At 36.2% G+C, this 18385-nt stretch overlaps 2 protein-coding genes across 50 annotated transcripts in view; one reads left to right on the top strand and one right to left on the bottom strand.

Annotated features, from left to right (window-relative positions):
* Positions 1-18385, bottom strand: part of tacr3l (tachykinin receptor 3-like) — a 59720-nt gene that overhangs the window by 38375 nt on the left and 2960 nt on the right. For 5 of the 49 annotated variants that reach the window (XR_015475786.1, XR_015475782.1, XM_087235913.1 and 2 more), the window contains exons 2-8: positions 15278-15404; positions 12510-12691; positions 11002-11284; positions 5844-5976; positions 5594-5734; positions 3097-3234; positions 2736-2858 (exon numbers count right to left, since the gene is read on the bottom strand). Coding sequence is in view for 35 of the 49 variants with exons in the window: in XM_087235913.1 (XP_087092039.1) it covers positions 2736-2752 (17 nt within the window). In the remaining 14 variants the exon portion in view is untranslated. Of the gene's footprint in view, positions 1-2735; positions 2859-3004; positions 3235-5593; positions 5735-5843; positions 5977-11001; positions 11285-12123; positions 12266-12509; positions 12692-15277; positions 15405-18385 lie in introns of all 49 variants that reach the window. The other 44 variants (XR_015475780.1, XR_015475789.1, XM_087235883.1 and 41 more) reach the window with 22 other exon arrangements.
* Positions 11070-16937, top strand: acy3.1 (aspartoacylase (aminocyclase) 3, tandem duplicate 1). Its single transcript, NM_001145361.1, has 7 exons — positions 11070-11301; positions 12523-12758; positions 14387-14582; positions 14918-15011; positions 15096-15203; positions 15280-15392; positions 16420-16937. Exons 1-7 carry the CDS (start codon positions 11269-11271, stop codon positions 16624-16626), a joined length of 987 nt encoding a protein of 328 aa, NP_001138833.1. The 5' UTR covers positions 11070-11268; the 3' UTR covers positions 16627-16937.

Raw genomic sequence — 18385 nt, 5'->3', positions numbered from 1 at the left:
CCGGGTGCTCCGGTTTCCCCTACAGTCACATGCGCTATAGGTGAATTGGGTAAAACAAAAAATTGAAAATAGTGTATGAGTGTGTGTATGTGAAAGGGTGTTTTCCAGTACTGGGTTGCGACTGGAAGAGCTTTTGCTACGTAAAACATTTGCTGGAATATTTGGCGGTTCATTCCAGAGTGATGACCCCTGATAAATAAGGGACTGAGCCAAAGATAAATGAATAAATAGATGACACACTGTTTGGTTAGCCTCTTATGATAATTTACTCAAATTCATCTCAGTAAATAATCTTCAGTTTATTCACATACAAGAGCATGTTTGTCAAAACATAATTAAAGACTTAAAGAGCCCTGTATAATAATTATGCAAAAGAATTTCTTAAGGATCCAATCAAAACGAAACATTTGCCGGAGAGGAAGACTATTTGAATAAAGACACATTTTCTTTCATTCCCCCCCTCAAATACTTCTTCCTAAATTGCCAGGCAGTGAGTTGTCAGGTAGTCCTGACCTTTTTTAAAAGCACTTTTTTTTTTTCAAAACACAACATGACTCATGTGGAGAACTTTCTGAATGTCATTTTGAATTTCACCGAAGAAAATATATTAATGTTATAACATGAGGATGAGTTTTATGACATAATTTCCATTTTGTTACTCTTTTAAAATACACGGTAAAAAATGCAGGGCTCTACACAATTCCTTCATATTGTCCAAACACAAATAGACTAAGTTAACGCAATCATTTTGCTAATTTATGTAGATTGAACTTAACACAATTCAATTGTCCCAAATCACTTGCAACGAGCAACAAAATAAATTTTTTGAGTGTAAGACCTGCGTACTCCCAGCTAACAAGATACTTCATTATTGTTTCATCAAATTATCGCATTATAGAACATTAGAATAGATTTTTAAAAATAATTTAGGCCTATATTCCTGAACAGTCACACTGTGAAAAACGTAATGACAACAAATATTTTTATGTTGCTTTAACTTATTTGAACAGGTTAACAAGGTTTCAACTACATTTTGTAAGTTATACTTAAACTTATATAGTATTGTGGAAAAAGGAATATATCATTTTATATTTTTGTTTCTTTTTCTTTTCATTAAACAACTGTATTTGTATTGCTTAAGGTGATATGCATTAACCAAACTTCTTCTCGAGTGTAATATGTTTTGCATACTAATAAAGCATTTTTGCAAAAGTAGATGAAGCTGATAGAAATGCAAAGGCCTGTTTGTTTAAAATTAACTTGAGGTCTGCAGAGAAACGTCCTGTGATCACAGAATTTGCAGTTGAGAAGTCTTGTGCTTTTGACGTTGTGCAGAAAATTAGTAGAAAAAGAGGACGTATGTATGGGTGCGGCCAATGGAGGACTGGAGAATGACGAATTCCACTAAGCTCCACCTGTTAATATCAGCTACAATTAAAGAAGAAAAACCTTTCCCGACCTTTTTTATTGAACACGCATAGAATTGATTAGATATTCCAACAATAGTTACAGTAAGTTTAACTTAGTATTTTTAATCAGTTCGATTGATGTAAGTTGATGACTATAAAAGATCATTTGATTCAACTAAATGAAGCAAGATTTTTTTTAGTCACTTTTATGGAAGCATTCCACATTTTCATATTGGAAACAACACATAAAAGGTCACAAATCTATCTACAGTATGCTAATGTTTTGATAATGTTAATGAACTATATGCACAGCTAGTGTTTTTCAGCCAATCATGAACTTCCAGTGAAAGCTTTATGTGACAGTTTTCAATTTTATAAGGTTTCTTTTACAGCAGGGGTGTCAAACTCAATTCCTGCAGGGCCGAAGCCCTGCACAGTTTAGTTCCAACCCTGCTCCAACAAACTTACCTGTAGGTTTCAAACAAGCCTGAAGGACTCAATTAGTTTGATCAGGTGTGTTTAATTAGGGTTGAAACTAAACTGTGCAGAGCTGCGGCCCTTTTGGAACTGAGTTTGACACCTGTGTTTTACAGCATGGATGTTGTACTGGAATTAAAATAAAATCAGTTAAATAGACTTAAGCATCTATTAGGTTGTTAAAGCGTATAAAAAGACGATAGACCATTTAAACGCAGGTGCTGTCATTAGCAGCAGGCTAGTGCAGTAATTCCATTGAAAATACTGGGCTAAAAGTAATTTCCATTTTTTAAAGACATGGCACACAAAAATATAATTTAATGCAGTGCTTCTTGTTTGGTCTGATACACACTTTATATCATATCTCAGCCAGGCAGAGAACATTACTGTTTTTTAAAGAAATCAGATCTTAAACGCGAGATGAGATGACAATTAACCGGAAGGCCTGGGGCTGGCTGACTGACATTAAAAGTCCGTGTGCATATACCCCATTGAACAAAAATCAACCCAGGCTCAATGTGGATACATACCCAGATCTGCATTTCTAGAGACAGTGAAATCCACAACCAGAGATACGTCTTCTCGCAGTTTTTGCAAATCCTGCAAAAAGAGGCTGCTGTGTACGCTTTCGATGATCTTAAATTTCTCTCGTGCATCCTCTTCTCGCGAAATCCAACAGAGGGCGCAATATACACTTCAGCCTACCAGGCTAGCTTGCTGTCGTCTGACTGACAGACCTACTAAACCCACCCCCTTCCCTAAACCCAACAGAGTGTTTTTAAAAGCATTCTAGAAAAATAAAAGCTGTCGTGGTTGCGTGATTTCACCATTTATTTGCTTTTGTATTACCTGGTTTCTGGAATCATTCTTCGACAGATTTGAATTCAGTTGTTGCAGTCAACTCCGAGTCCCAAGTCCAACGGCGTACACGCTCTCCAGAAATGTAGACCTGGGACCATATCAACAATAACCCTGTGTTGACAAAAATTCCATTAATGATTCTACAAATCTATAAATTATTTATTTCACTTAATTTGATATTGACTAAATTAATTTACACCTAACTTAGCCAAAAACGTTCTGATCATGCAAGTTTGTTTGTTTGTGTGTGTACTTACTCTCATGCCTGTGTTTGTCTGTGTGTGTTTTAACCACAGAAAGGCCATGTTACACATCTCCCCACGCACACAGGGTTCAGGTGGTTTTGTACCTTTCATCTTGGACCATTTCATTAATCCTCCGACGCTTCCGCAGGTGTTTGAGCTCTCCAGGAAGACGCTGCCCTTTTATGCAGATCTGGCAACCTCCACTGTCGCAGGAGTCCACCTATCCAGCTCTCTATGGGCGCCTGGGGAAAAGCTCTTCCAATTAAAAGGGATTAAACACTGATTGAAGCACACTTAATGAATCAGATCAACAGTTGCTTCCACTGTTTCACAATGGGGAATGATGCAAGTTTGTGTGTTGGTATTGGGGAGATTTTAGCAATTGGAATCTGATGGGGAAATCACTGTACACAACAGGTAAATATAAAGAGGGGGAAATTAGTAATGAGCACGTCACCATTTTTTGCCAAGGTGCTGTTAACTTGAAATTTCTTTGTAACAAACAAAGAAATCCATATATGGAAAGAAACAAAACTAATTTGTTTACAATTGAAGTTATGTGTAATGAAATAAAATGACAGAGAAAAATGTGTTGAACACATGAAGAAAGAGAGGTGTAGTTTGGCAGTAAAAGCTCAGACAGCAGCTGAAATCTGTCAGTAGTTCTTCAGCAACCCTCTGTCTTTCATCAGTGTAAATTATGATTAGCTGCTTCAGTCCAAAATCTACATTACCAGGATGATGAAGATGTAACCAGGGTTCAATTCCATGTCAACAGCTCCTTCAGAAATATAATTCCCAGGAAAAAAAATGACGTCAATACTTATTTCCCCCTTTCTAACTCTTGTTGCTTAATTCTCAATTAGCAGGTCGGCACAATTAAGTGGAAAAGAATTGTGATATGGTAAGATCACAATATACTGTGTGTTTCAGACTGAAGCTTGATGCTGGTAATGGAAACAGCTTTTTATAGTGTCTTGATTTGCTTTACATGTTGTGTGTTGCTTAACATGTATACAGAAACAATGTTCCTAACAATTTAAAATGAGAAGCAGTCATAAACTTGCTTTTGTAACAAAGGAGATGCTTTAAGATTCTATACTCAGATTTTACACCCAATAAAAAGGTTGTTGCTGGATATTGTAATTGTATGTGTCCTTCAAAATTAAATCTTATTATCATAGTCATATTTAGAGAAAATACAGTACTCAGGATAAATGAGTAAACCCCCTTTAAATTGAAAAAAAAAAATCTTGATCTTGAAAAAGTGATTTTTGGTGCATTTAAACTATTTTTTTTATTAAACAGATATCCTTTAAAATAAGAATTTGGTCACCTAACATATCCTCCTCAGACCCAAAGAAAAAATTTTTTTTTCTGTGATTTCCTACATTCTTTGGGTTAAAAAAAATTCTACAATTTAGAGTTTTTACATTTTGTTTTTATTTTTAATTTTACATCATGTCCACTGTAGTGGACCACAGGACCATTTTAGTTCGAAACGACAGCCAAACTCAGACAACAAAACTGTACAGAATATGGCTGTAAAGGCATAGCCTATTGATTCAATATGGATGTAACAAAAACTAAAAAGCCATTTTTTTCTTTTTTGTATTAAAATTCCTGAAGATTCCTAAGTTTGAAAGAGAGCCGAACAAAAAAAGATATATATAAATAAATAAAAAATCTCATTCTCATAAGGATATGTAAATGAGTTATTGCAATAAAAATTACAAACAATGAAATTTCAACTAATTTTATTTATTTAGATTTTTCTTGTTTCATTCATTCATTTCCTTCAGCTTGTTTTTATGCAGCGGATGCCCTTCCAGCCGCAACCCAGTACTGGGAAACACCCATATACTCTCACATTCACACAAACACTCAGAAAGTATGGCCAATTTAGTTCATCCAAATCACTGCATGTGTTTGGACTGTGGGGGAAACAGGAGCACCCAGAGGAAACCCACGCCAACACTGGAAGTACATGCAAACTCCACACATAAATGCCAACTTGCCCAGCCAGGACTCGAACCAGCAACCTTTTTGCTGTGAGGCGACAGTACTAAACACTGAGCCACCGTGCTGCATTTTCCCTGTTTATTAAACTTTAATATTTTCCCCTTACATATTAGTTTAGGTGTACTAACTTTCAGAACTGTATACTTTTAGAAGTATTTTGGTTAGATTAGTTCCAGTTTTGGCTTACTGGCTAAACTAATGTATGTATATGCACAAATATATTATTGTAAAGCATCCTATAGAACATTGTCATTTAAAAGAATCTGTGAGGGGTTTCTCGTTTATGCTCAGCATTGTATATATTAAAAAACCTTTAACCAAATTCATCTGCCCTTCAAACAAGCTTAGTAAATCTGAAGTTTTTAAACTCTCCGAAAACATAGAAATAGCAAAATTGCATTATAGACAGCAATAGAAAAATCAAAGCAAATCATAAAAAACATGCACGCATTACGATAAGGATGAAAGACTAAGGATCCAATTAACCTCTGCTGCCACGTGTGAAGCTGTATTAAACAGATACCAATGTTGTGTGGCTTGTATTCATCTATAAAATCACAAAATAAAAGAATAGCTTACCCAAAATTTACAATTTGCTGTTAATTTAGTCTCTCTCAAGCCATTCAAGATGTACATGACTTTTCTTTCTTCAGAAGCACATTACAGAAGATTTGTGGATGAAACTGGTAGTGGAAACAGGAAGCTCAAAATTTGCAAAGGCTGTGGATTAAAGGTAATAATGCTGTAAATAATGATCATTTCTTGCAGAGACCAATCATATTACTTTTTAAGAACTCATCGGGAGCCACAGGTTTTATTTTTGCCTTACCTCTATTTGTTTTTTGACTCTAAAAGTGTCAGCAACTATTAACTTGAATTATATAAAAGGAAAAAAATGCAGTTCTCGGTTTTCCTCTTTATTTCCACTTCCTCCGTCAGCTACAATCCTGCTGCGAGACCTCCTGAGGAAAACAAAATCTGTTAGTTCAGTAGGTGTTAATGAAGCAACCAGGTGGTGCATTGAATTTATAGCTTTGCACTGGTTTTAATCTAATGCTGGGTTTCGTTCGGAAGGGCTCATCCCTATGCCCTAATCCCTTCGAAGAGTCCCTCTAAAGGGATTAGAGTAGGGGTGTCCAAACCTGGTCCTGGAGAGTTTAGCTCCAACCCTAATTAAACACACTTGGACCAGCTAATCAAGCTCTTACTAGATGTACTAGAAACTTCCTGGCAAGTGTGTTGAAGCAAGTTAGGGCTAAACTCAGCAAGACACCGGCCCTCCAGGACCGAGTTTGGACACCCCTGGATTAAAGCATATAGTTGAGTCCTCAATTGAGTGCAGTGTGTGACACCAAACAACTTTACTGCTTAAAAGATGATGGCCCAAAATGTTTATCAGATGTATACTGTATGTAAAAATCCTCCATTCCAAAGGGTCTTTCAAAGCAGCCAGTTTTGATCACTTCGGTTTGGAACGACATTTCAATATGGCGGCCATGACTTTGTTCACTCTGAAATGGCCATCAAAAGGTTAAGTATCTCATTTGAAACGCACTGATAGACTCTATAAAAAATGCAAGTTGTGATGCTGCTTCTTTCCATTACAATGAATGAATGTAAAATGTTTAATAACAATAATACAGACATAAGTCGCAAAAAGAGCCTTGGCATGCATGGTTGCAAAGAACTTATGTCAAAAGTAAAAAAAATAATCATCGACAGGCTCGTAGCCAGCCTGGTAAATGGGGGGCTTCTTTTTTCTCAAAACGTGGACCTTTTTGTAGCTATTTATTTCATTTTCTATTCAATTATGAGGTTAAAATACTGCATTTAGAGATAGTTTAAGCACTATTTTTAGCTTGATTAGCTTGTCGGATGGTCATCATAACCACATTTTTTGATGCACTAAAATATTTCTTAAAGATTTAGAATTATAAAATCTGAAAATATACTTATTTTTAAAATACAAATTAATTACATCATATATTATTAGGAAAGAAAATAAAATCGGTTAGTTTTGAATTAAAAACTCTTGTTATTTATTACGCAAAAAGCAAACCAAGCAGCACATTCAACTTTCCTCAGTCAGAATTTGCCCATTTGAACATTGATCAATTAAAACTTAATAGTAATAATACATTGTAAAACCCATCAGTCAACTTTATCAAAAGAAATGAGTGTAGTTGACTCAAAATTGACTGAAAGTTAATTCTATTCATTCCCAAGGAGTTTTAAACTCCGTTTTGAAGGTAATGAGTTCATTGAATACATCATAACTTCAACTTAAATGGAGTAATTTCAGAGTATTCATATAGATTTTTATTTATTTTTTAACTCAAATGGTTTGTAGCAATCGGTTTCTTCAGTTGGTTTGAGTTGCCTTAACTTATTGGGTTTTACTTTGCTCAAATAGCTTCTTTGTACAAATGTATTAAGTTCACAGTACTCATTAGGATTAATTTTTGAACATAAATGGTTTTTAGCAATCAGTTTCTTCAAATGGTTTGTGTTACTTTAACTTTTTGGGTTTTACAGTGTAATAATAATAATAATGTAGAGCTTAATATTTTTTTCTAGCTTATCGGGTAAAGAGTACTTTTGAAAATTCATAATTAACAATAGCTTAATTAGTAGTAAAATTTGCTAATTTCTTTTCAAAATTTGAATAAAAGCTCATTGTTAAAAGTTTTCTGTTTATCAGCAATACAGTAGGTCAGTAATGAAAGATGACTTCACTTACATCAGATTCCACTTGGTCTTAAAGCCTTTGATGGGTTATTTTCACAATTTATGATGGCTTAGCAGTCAAAATAGGACAAATGAGCTCAAGTATGGGACAAATTCTGGAAGCTTGTCAGTTGGTTGTGGGTCTTTTGAACCACTTAAACCCCCTTGCTAAGATTGACAATGATTGATTTTAATCTCCTAATTCAGTTGCTGATGTGGTTGCCACTTTGTCCAAAGTACTGTCCATTTTCCGAAGGATGTCCAATTAGGATCCACAGGTTGAAAACATAGTGACAGTCAAAGCAAAGTGACTAATTTAAAAAAAAAGGAAGCATTTAATGAGACGAATCTTGTGCGTCTCGACTATCTGAAACTCCATAGCATGTCACTACCATCTTCACAGTACACTCTTGTTGCTGAAGCTCTCAGCAGGCTCTTACTTCACATGTTTCTGGCTCTTCAGAACATAGATTGCCTTCAATCTCTGATTACATCCATTGTGCACACAGCTAGTTTTAAAGACCGCTTTCTCTGGCTTCAACAAGAGAAGCAGCAAACCACAAAAAAAAAAAAAAAAAAAAAAAAACGGACTAGCTGATTTCATTCAAGTTCTCTCCAATCTTACATCTTTAATTTCTGGGGAATTTCTGAATCAACTCTAGCCGCCTAAATTACTCCTTTCAGTCAAACTGCAATTGTCAATTTGAGTGGCACTGCTGCCGAGATTGAAAGAGAAAATTGTTGGCAGCTCCTATGCTCTTATGTGGAAGTATGACATATATGTATGATGTGGGACCAAATTGCTGTAAAATACGTTATTTATAGTCATTTCCTTTTAAAGTTTGAGTGAACGCCTATTTTATATCCATTAAGAGAGAGATAATAGGGGAAAATATTAATTATGTAAACATTACATTATAAGCTGTAAGCAAAACTATTGGGAATACGAATCTAAACATACACTTTTTGATCGCTGATTAGGAAAATGACTATACTTTACAGTATAATCTTCTGGCTTGAATCCCAAATACATTCCTCATAAACCCATTTCAGGTCTTGGGCTGTGTTTAAAATCACCCCATACTTTCTTTCATAAGGTTTTATGAGAGAGGACACTTTTGGTAGTGGTGACCAAAACTATTTTCTGCTGCTTGCATTCGAGGGGGACATTAAGCTTTGACATTTTGATTACATGCATCACAGTGATGCGGCAAAAAATGTCTAACTGGCATATACGGCTTGAAGTCAGATGGACTGTATGCGAAAACTGGAAAATGTTTTATTTAAAGGATGAAAGGTAGGTATGCATCATTGCACATCCCTCGCAAAAAGATTGCTTTTAAAAATATTTTAAAGTCATTTCCAGTGGGAAGTTAAATGTTATCCCCAAAGCTCTCAATACTTTGTTGCAGATTATTAAAAGCTGCCTTGGAAGTTTGTGTGATGCACACTTCCACATACACTGATAGCAAAGTCACAGCTTAATAGAGCAGAAAAGCAACATTCACCTTCCTATTGCTTTTAGATGTGGTCAAACACATTTAACAAGTAAAAAAATTCCCAAAATGAATAGCAAAGGTCATACAAAATAAAATCCCGCATCTCGTCAGGAAATAGTGCCTGCAGCTAAGTCGCTCCTTAATCTATTTTTCAAACTGATGGTCCAATAAGGGTACAGCACACTAAATCTCTTCATTTTTAAGAGTTCTCACTTAGCTGATGATCGATTATAAAGCTAGTTTGGCATGCTGCCCCAGGAGAGAGCCCTGAGCTTATAAGATCCTCGAGCCCGGGCTCCCTCCCGTTTGCAAGGCGAGAGGGGAGTTTGAGCTCAGGTAGATCTCGAGAACTCCCCTGCTGTAATGAACAGATAGTGATTGCTCTTAAGAGATAACTACTTACAACTCAGTCAATTAACTTAAGTTGCATGTTTTTGGACTGTGGAAGGAACCCTGGGGAAACCCATGTGAGCACAGGGAGAACATGTAAACTCCGCACAGAAAAGTCGGCTGGGTTGGTAAAGACTAGAACCAGTGACGCTCTTGCTGTGAGGCAACAGTGCTAACCACTGGGCCATGGTGCCACTCATCTGGGAAAAGAGGAGTAGGGGTGGAAGGGGGGATTCTTCAAAACGAGGATGGCTGTTATATAGAACTTACGGAATTTATAGTGGCTTAGGAATCGTCTGATTGGTGAATCATAAATTGAATAATGCAGGACCAGCCGCAAGCAATCATCAGTGAGTGACCCTCTCGAAATTAGTTTATCAACAAACTTCACTTTTAATGTACTTGCAATATTTTGCAATCACTTAATACCCTTTACTGGTTACAAACTTGTAATGTTTTAATTTTTCTGTGTGTACAAAAAGAATATCATTTTTGAAGAATGCTGGACTTCCATTGTTTTTTTTTACTCTATATTTGATGCCAACACATAACAGTTTCCAACGTTCTTCAAAGTATCTTCTTTTTTGCTCAAAAGAAAAAACTCATGAAAATCACTTGAGAATAAGTAGGAAATGTAAATTTTTGGATGAACTACCTCTTTAAGTAATGAGTAATAATATTTAGCAGCATGGCTAGGGCTAGGAAAAGGGTTATGTTTAGGTTTAGTTACTTGTAATCATGCATATAATTACAGTAGGTACTTGAAATGTGTAACAAAGACTGTAAAAAGATGTTTTCATCAATTTAAAATTGATCATTAAGCTGTTTAAATACAGCTTATGATGTGCTATATTCCATGACATTAACTCTTTTGGAGTCTCTATCAATGAGCAGTTGAGTTGAATTAAGCGTGATTGTTTAGGAGGAGATTCACAGTGATTGGAGTTACTCCAGGAGCTTTGAAAATTTATGATGTAATGAAACGTACTTTCCAGAAGAGGGCAGCAGAGTAAGCATGCTGAAAAAAACATTGTACATTTAGGGAACAGTTTAACCCAGTGGTTTCTAATCCAGGTCCCGGAGTACTCAATTTTGGCGCATTTTAGTAGTCTCCATAATAAAACACACCTCATTAAACAGATCATGACAAGGAAATAACATAAAACTACTAAATGCACCACTACAGAATGTTGTACACCCATAGCCAATGACGTTCATAGTAAGGCAACAAATAATGTTAAATTAATGGATATTCATTTTCAACAGTCTTCAAAATATCTTCTTTTGTCTAATAGACAAACTCAAATAGGTAAGAAGAAATTGCAACATGAGTAAACAATGACAGAACTTCAGTTTTTGGGTGATCTATACCTTTAAGTAGGAGGGAACTGTGACAGGAAATGCTGGTTTATTAAACCACTTCCCATCTAGCTGTAATGTTTAGCTGGTAACCAAAGCACTGCAGTCCTCTCATTTGACATGTTTCTCCTCCCACTCTGTCTCGTCCTTCACCACATGCTCTCCTTTAAGCGCATGCATTAGTCAGCAAAACATTAGCTCCATGCTGAAGCTTCACGGTCAGTGAAATTGCGAGCTTCAGTGACCACATCATTATGTGTGAAAGATGAACCAGAGCTGATGACTGAAGAAAAGGCTGAGGAGAAAAACAAGGTAAATGATTCTTTAGTGTCTTGCATGCCGTCACACCTCATTGTAAATGTGTCCAAAGTTCTTGTAAATCAGTAAAATGATTAGGAGGAAGAGCTACCACATCGCATCCCAGAAACAACTGGAGGTTAGGAAGTTTTACTATCACATTTGCTTGCATGTTGTTGTACTTGAGAGTTTGCAATGGTCTTCAATTAATCCACATTGCTTAGGATAGCAACAACATACTTAAATTTTATAAGGAACAGTAACACTTCCTCTACCACTGCAGCTGTAGTCACATGCTCTTAAACCCAGATACAGACATGGGTTGACACTAGCCATATTAGACTTAACATTTGAGTAGTAATAATAAAATGCTTTCAAACTTTTTAAAGTTACCCTGTTTTCCCTAACTGTCAGTAATTCTCAATCTGACCCACTTCTATTGTGCCACCCTTGCAAACAGCAACGCATAATATTTTGTTTTTCTCAAAGAGATTTAAGCACTATTAATGATACTTTAGTTGTCTATTAACTTTTGCATCAGGCAACAACATAATATGTGAATTTCAATTAAAATACAGGGTCAGGGTTTACTGTATAATACGGAACATGCTCTATGGACTGAATTTATGCTTTATTTTTATTTGCAAATGCAAAACATTCAATGATTTTCTTTTTGGCTTAGTCCCTTTATTAATCAGGGGTCGCCACAGCAGAATGAACCGCCAACTTATCCAGCATATGTTTTACGCAGCGGATGCCCTTCCAGCTGCAACCCATCACTGGGAAACACCACTACACTCTCATTTACACACATACACTATGGGCAATTTAGCTTACCCAATTTACCTGTACCGCATGTCTTTGGACTTGTGGGGGAAACCATAGCACCCGGAGGAAAGCCACAACACAGGGAGAACATGCAAACTGCACAAAGAAATGCCAACTGACTCAGCCGAGGCTCAAACCAGCGACCTTCTTGCTGTGAGACCACAGCACTGCATCATCGCGTAGCCCAAATGCAAAACACCTTATGAATTTTTCAATAATTACTAACAATAATAATAAAGACATACTTAGTAAATGTAAATATAGTACAATTTAGTACTGAGAATATTACTGAAATATTAGATAAATATGTATTCAAATGACTGAATGAGCTTTTGATGAAATTATTTAGGACAGACTTTTTAAAAACTGCTTTGACAAAATAGTAATGGTGTTACCTGTCTGTTGTAGATGGCGTCTGTGTTCCTGCCAGCTCTGGGTGGTGTGGCTGTTTGTGGCGGCACTCATGGAAATGAGCTGTCGGGTGTGTACCTGGTGCAGGAGATGGAGCGACAGAGGAAGGAGAGGGGAGACGGTGTGTGGCCGATTCCTGTAACAACTGTACTGTCAAACCCACGGGCTGTGAAGGAGTGCAGAAGATATATTGATACAGATATGAACCGCTGCTTTAGCAAAGCTGTGCTGAGGTGAGATGTGGAACCGCAGCATTAAGTGTTGTTTAAGTGGAACAATGCATTGTAAAAACAACAACAACAAAAAAACGGCTGCACCACACTACTAATCATTTTCCATTTGTTTTTAAAAGATGTAGATATAGATGCCTTGGCTAAAACAGTTCTAAATTTGGGCTGTCAGTGGAAATCGAATAGACATCTAAAATCCACTAGTCCTCAAATTGACAGGAATTACACATCTGAAGTCTGTCTTATTATTTGTGGACAATAGTTAAACGTCAGTTACATGTTTAAAGACAGTCCAAGTTTAGCATTGTTTAGCCAACATGTCTATTGCTGCGTCTGAAATTGCCTACTAAGTAGGTACTGCATTTTAATTTAAATGTACAGCTTTGCCATTAGAAAAGTATGTTCTATATATAGTATGAATGTCAGTAGAATGAATGGAAGTCAGATGTACTACAGCTGGCATTTTGTCATGATCACATAACCTACTCGCGTCAGTTCCATCGCATAACTCTTATTCATGAATTATTTTGTGGTGCACCATAGGATAGCATAGTGTGCATCGGATGCACATTCTAGAATCTCGCAAGAAGTAATAGGTCATCCCTTCTCACATACTGTTTTTCAAATTCTATAAAAACACACATACTACTCAGTTCGCAAACTGTTTTTAGCGTACTATAAAGTATAGAAGTATGCAATTTCGGACGCAGTCTGTTTAGATGTCTATAAGAAGTCTTTAAATGCACAAAGAAAAAAAAATCTAAATTTAGGAGAGCTAAGCAGATATAGCCATAACTAAAATAAATAAAATGGTTTCCTGTTTTTGTAGACATAAACCACATTGAACATTTTTATTTTGCATCCACACTAATGATAGTTTTTATTCTGCCAGTTTTATTTGGGTGGACAACTAGATTCGATTCCAGTGTTCATTTCGAAAATGGTTTGACACCAATAGAAACTTGACAGATCTGGTGCACCAGTAACATGACTGAATGCGTACGCTATGATCTGCTCCAATACTGAACAAATAGCAAAATGCAGCAGATTAAAATAAATATAATTTTTTAAAAGATTTATTTAAGATATATATTTTTAACGATTTACTTTTGTTTTTATTTGATATAACAGCTGGATGACAGGAAATTAAGTGGGAGAGAAGGCGCGGGGGGGGTCCATTGTGATTTTTGAGTACCCCCACACAGTTTGATAGACCCAGAAGCTGCTTCATGTGACGTCACACTTAACAAACGGATATGCCGACATTTTGGTTATTTTTAAAAATATTTTTGAATACATTTAATTCTCATATTTTTTGTCAACAATAATGTCCTGTGTGTACTTGTAAAATTAGCAAATCAGAGTGTACACATTCAGAGTTTTCTGTCACGTTAATAGTGCAGTGGAGCTGACAAACTTCTGTTTGTGTCTAACAATATCCAATGAACATTTTTCGCCTTTACTTACATTGTAAAAACTAACACTTTTTACTTCTACATGTTTAAACATGAGTTTGAATAGATATTGATAATGTACTTTGATCAAAGCACCACTAATTAATTTATTTGAAAATGGAGTAAATGGATTTCCACATGCAAAAATGGTAATATATGTGTTAATCTCTCTCAAAGTACTCCTATTACAGACAGCAGCCCATATGAAGTCCGACGTGCTCAGGAACTGAATAATCTTCTAGGAGTGAAGGGATCTGACGATGTAATGGACATGATTTGTGACCTCCACAACACCACGTCTAATATGGGTCTCACACTCATCCATTACTCAGCTAGTGACTGGGTAACCCTGCACATCTGCAAATACTTACAGGTATGACCTTCACAAATGTGCTTCATTCTGTAAACTAAGTGAGCTTTTGTCAATGGGTGGGTTGGTGTTGACGCCCCCCCAAAAAATCTGACTGCAAGACAAAACATATGATAAATCCAAAAAAATAAAACGCATTTCATCACTATATATTTAATCATGCTTAATATCCACTTTAAAATCTGGTTCCTGAAGCAAAACCAGTTAAAAACAAACATAACAAGGTTGTTAATGTTCCATATATAAACGTATGGACAACCATGTCAATGAGTAGAGCAGGTATATTGTGTCTATGCATGTGTGTTTTGATGTTGTCTGTTGTCGTGTACATATTTAAGACTAAGATAACCAAAGTGCCTGTGAGAGTGCTGGTACTGGATTTCCCCATTAATGATGCATATAACTTGGAGTCGGTCTCCAAGCATGGCTTTAGTAAGTGATGGTGATCATCTCAATGCATTTGCTTTATGTGCACAAATGGAGTCCGATGATGAGAATGGTGGTCTGTGTTTCTAGCTCTAGAGGTCGGGCCGCAGCCACAGGGTGTTGTCAGAGCTGACATCTACGTTATTATGAAGGAGGCTGTCGACTTGACTATAGACTGGATTCATAAGTTCAACTCAGGTACTGGAGGATCTAAAAATGTGGTGTTTTTTTGCAATGATATTGTGTTAGAATGTGTGTTTAATTTTGCTTACAGGGACAGTATTTGAAGGTGGAGATGTGGAAGTCTTCAAGTTTATCAAAAGTGTGGATTATCCCAGAGATCCTGAGACACGAAATCTCACCGCTGCTGTTCATCCTCAGCTTCAGGTGATGATCATTCTGCAAAAATGATTTATATGATTATGTAGAATTGACAAGGCATGTTATTAATATACATATTCAAATAGTCAATGATTAATGTTTTGCGGAAAGCTACTTATAAGAGTAATATTTTACCATCTTGTGTTACTTTAAAAATGTAACTAAAAGTGGTACTTGTTTACTTTTTAAGGTAAAGTAATTTGTTATGGTCAGGGTTCATACACTTTTTTACTAGAAAAATGCAAAGACTTTTTTAGGCATTTCAAGTAAATTTTTCATGACCTAATGTTTCATGTAATGTCTACGTATACGTGGTAAATAACAAAAAAAACGATCCATGTTCAAAGTTATTACAGCATATGATAAAACATGCAGCAATCTATTTAGTTTAAATTAATCTTTATATCTATGTAAAATGTGTTTAGTGTCTATGTATGCAGTAATAATCTTAGTAAAAAATCTTAATTTTATTTGTCTAAAAATCATCTCATTTGTAAAAAAGAAAAAAACAATAAAGCAGAATTTCTCTATAGGTATGAGTTGGTTAGTCTGCAGTCATTCAGCGTCTTCAAGAAGTCTATGAGTCTGCGAGACCCTACAGGAGTCTCTTACACGAGTCTTTCACAAGTCTAAAAAAAGTCTGAAATCAATCAAGTCTAATGGAGACCGAGCCGTCCTGTCTATTATGTGTTTTAGGAGGGGGCAGAGTTTGTGGGAGGAAACATAGAAAACGAGCATGACTAGTTTTAGTTGAAGATCTTGTTTTAGGGTCTTGAATAGATCCTGAGGTTTCACCTTTCCAGACCAGCTTGAAAGTATCACCTAAAAACAAAGGCACAGTTGTTTGGACCCTTCCCTTAGCATTTGCATCACTTCGGCTCAGCCTGTGCTCAGGCGGTCAATAGGTTTTAAATATCTCTTACATCTTAGCTAGAGGTAACTAGATTATATAAATTTATATTCCCACAGTATTTTGGATGGGATGGACATGTTAATGTTAAATGCATCTAAAAATCACTATTTCTCTTTTTAGGATAGAGATTTCTGTCTCCTGAAGAGGGGTGACCCTTTGTTTTTGTCATTTTCTGGAGAAACAGTGACATGCGAGGAAGAAGAGCCACTTCATCCGTTCTTTATCAATGAGGGTGCCTACTATGAAAAGGGAATCGCTTTTCATCTGGCCAAAAAATGGACACTGACAGTTCCATCAGTACAAGTGCAGACAACAAACTCAGCATGATTACCAGACAATCTAACCTCACTGATCTAACCAAATGATTTCACATGACAGACTGTCTTTTATCAAATTAAAATAGCAAATAATTGTAAAACAATGCATAATCACAAATATACATCTTTTGTTGCTGATTTCAAAAGCTGTGTTCAATCATACATTTTGACTTTTTTGCTCAAATTCAGTGGTGGCTTTTACAATACATAACGTGGCTCAAAGTTATTTTTAATGCAAGGCTGGAAGCAACTTCTACTGTTTATGCATTTACAAAACTGTTAATTTATGTTTTCATGTTAATAAAGTTTGTTACACCCTAATCTTTTTGTTTGTTTGTTTGTTTTCTTGGCTTTTAACACAAAACAACTGAGAACCACTCTTCAAAGTAAGGTAATAAAATGCAAATATTTCTTGGATTTAAGTCTTTTTTTCCCTCAGTGTCGTCCTAAACTACGAAACAAATATGTCATTTGTTTGATGAGTGATGAAAGGCTGCAAAAAAAAAAAAAATCATTAAAAGCAAAATGCCCTTATATGGAGATAGTTTGTTTAGGCGTGTCTTATGCAAATAAATTTCCTTGCAAACACAACTGTTCATTTAAGCAAGATTTACCCCAAACCAGTTCCAACAAAAAGAAAAGGTCAACTTTTGTTTTAGTGAATTAATCTTAACGTCAAACCTGGTTTTAATTGATTTGAGTATGAAAAGGTCAAAAACACACAAATTACTGTTATTGCTTCCAGATAGGAAACTACAAAAACACAATTTTGGCTACAGGACCGTCTATGTGCAGTGTTTTTCTATTAAGTGACATCACCAACTACTGCTTTCATTTATAAACACAGTGAATGCACAAAACTGGCAGATAGCTCTCTGCAACTTTCACATGGTCGCCCACTGAAGCTAAGCAGGGCTATGCCCACTCAACCCGCGGTCTATGTGGGTCCTAACTCTCCAGTATAGTGAAGAGGACTCTACTGCTCAGTGAGCGCTGTCTTTCGAAAAAAATGTTTAAAAGGAGGCTCTGACTTTCTGTGGTTGTTAAAAATCCCAGGATTTCCTTTGAAAAAGAGTTCATCCTGGCCAAGTTTACCCACTGGCCTCTTTACATCATGGCCTCCTAACCATCCCCATATCATTATTGGCTTCATCACTCTGTCTCCTCTCCACCAATCAGTTTTGGTGTGTGTTGTGCGCTATAGGTGGATTGAAAAAACTAAATTGTCCATGGTGTGTGTGTGAATGAGTGTGTATAGATGTTTCCCAGTACTGGGTTGCAGCTGGAAGGGCATTCGCTGCGTTAAACATATGCTGGAATAGTTGGCGGTTCATTCCACTGTGGCGACCTCTGAAATAGCGACTAGGCCGAAGCAAAATGAATGAATATAAATAATCTACATACCTATTAGTAAATTAAAACCCACTGCAATTTTTGTAAACATTAAACATCAGGCTGTGCTATAAGATAATGTTGCCATGTTTACGTCTAGTATTGATCTCATTTTGTTTAAACATCCGAGCTGATTTTTGCATTGACAGCAGCTGTTGATTTTGTAAGGAAATTAAAAACAGAAACGATGACAGGAAATACTGGTTTGTTAGAAAACCGCCTGCCTGCATGGCTTCCTCTCTCATTATGTACGGTTGTAAAGTTAAGGTAATAATCTCTAAGTTCTGCAGTCCTCTCAGTTGTCATGTTTCTCCTCCCCTTCTTGCGTCCCCCCCACACACACTCTCCTTTTAGCGCTTGTATGAGTCAGCAAAACT

Source organism: Danio rerio, chromosome 1 (assembly GCF_052040795.2).
Source record: "Danio rerio strain M-AB ecotype USA chromosome 1, GRCz13ab, whole genome shotgun sequence".
NCBI lineage: Eukaryota > Metazoa > Chordata > Actinopteri > Cypriniformes > Danionidae > Danio > Danio rerio.
This window is presented reverse-complemented; position numbering and strand designations above follow the sequence as displayed.

Coding starts and splice junctions, on each gene's coding strand:
- acy3.1 (NM_001145361.1), top strand. CDS start 11,269: ATGACTGAAGAAAAGGCTGAGGAGAAAAACAAG. Junction 12,759..14,386: donor TTTAGCAAAGCTGTGCTGAG/GTGAGATGTGGA, acceptor TCTCTCTCAAAG/TACTCCTATTACAGACAGCA. Junction 15,204..15,279: donor GATTCATAAGTTCAACTCAG/GTACTGGAGGAT, acceptor TTTTGCTTACAG/GGACAGTATTTGAAGGTGGA.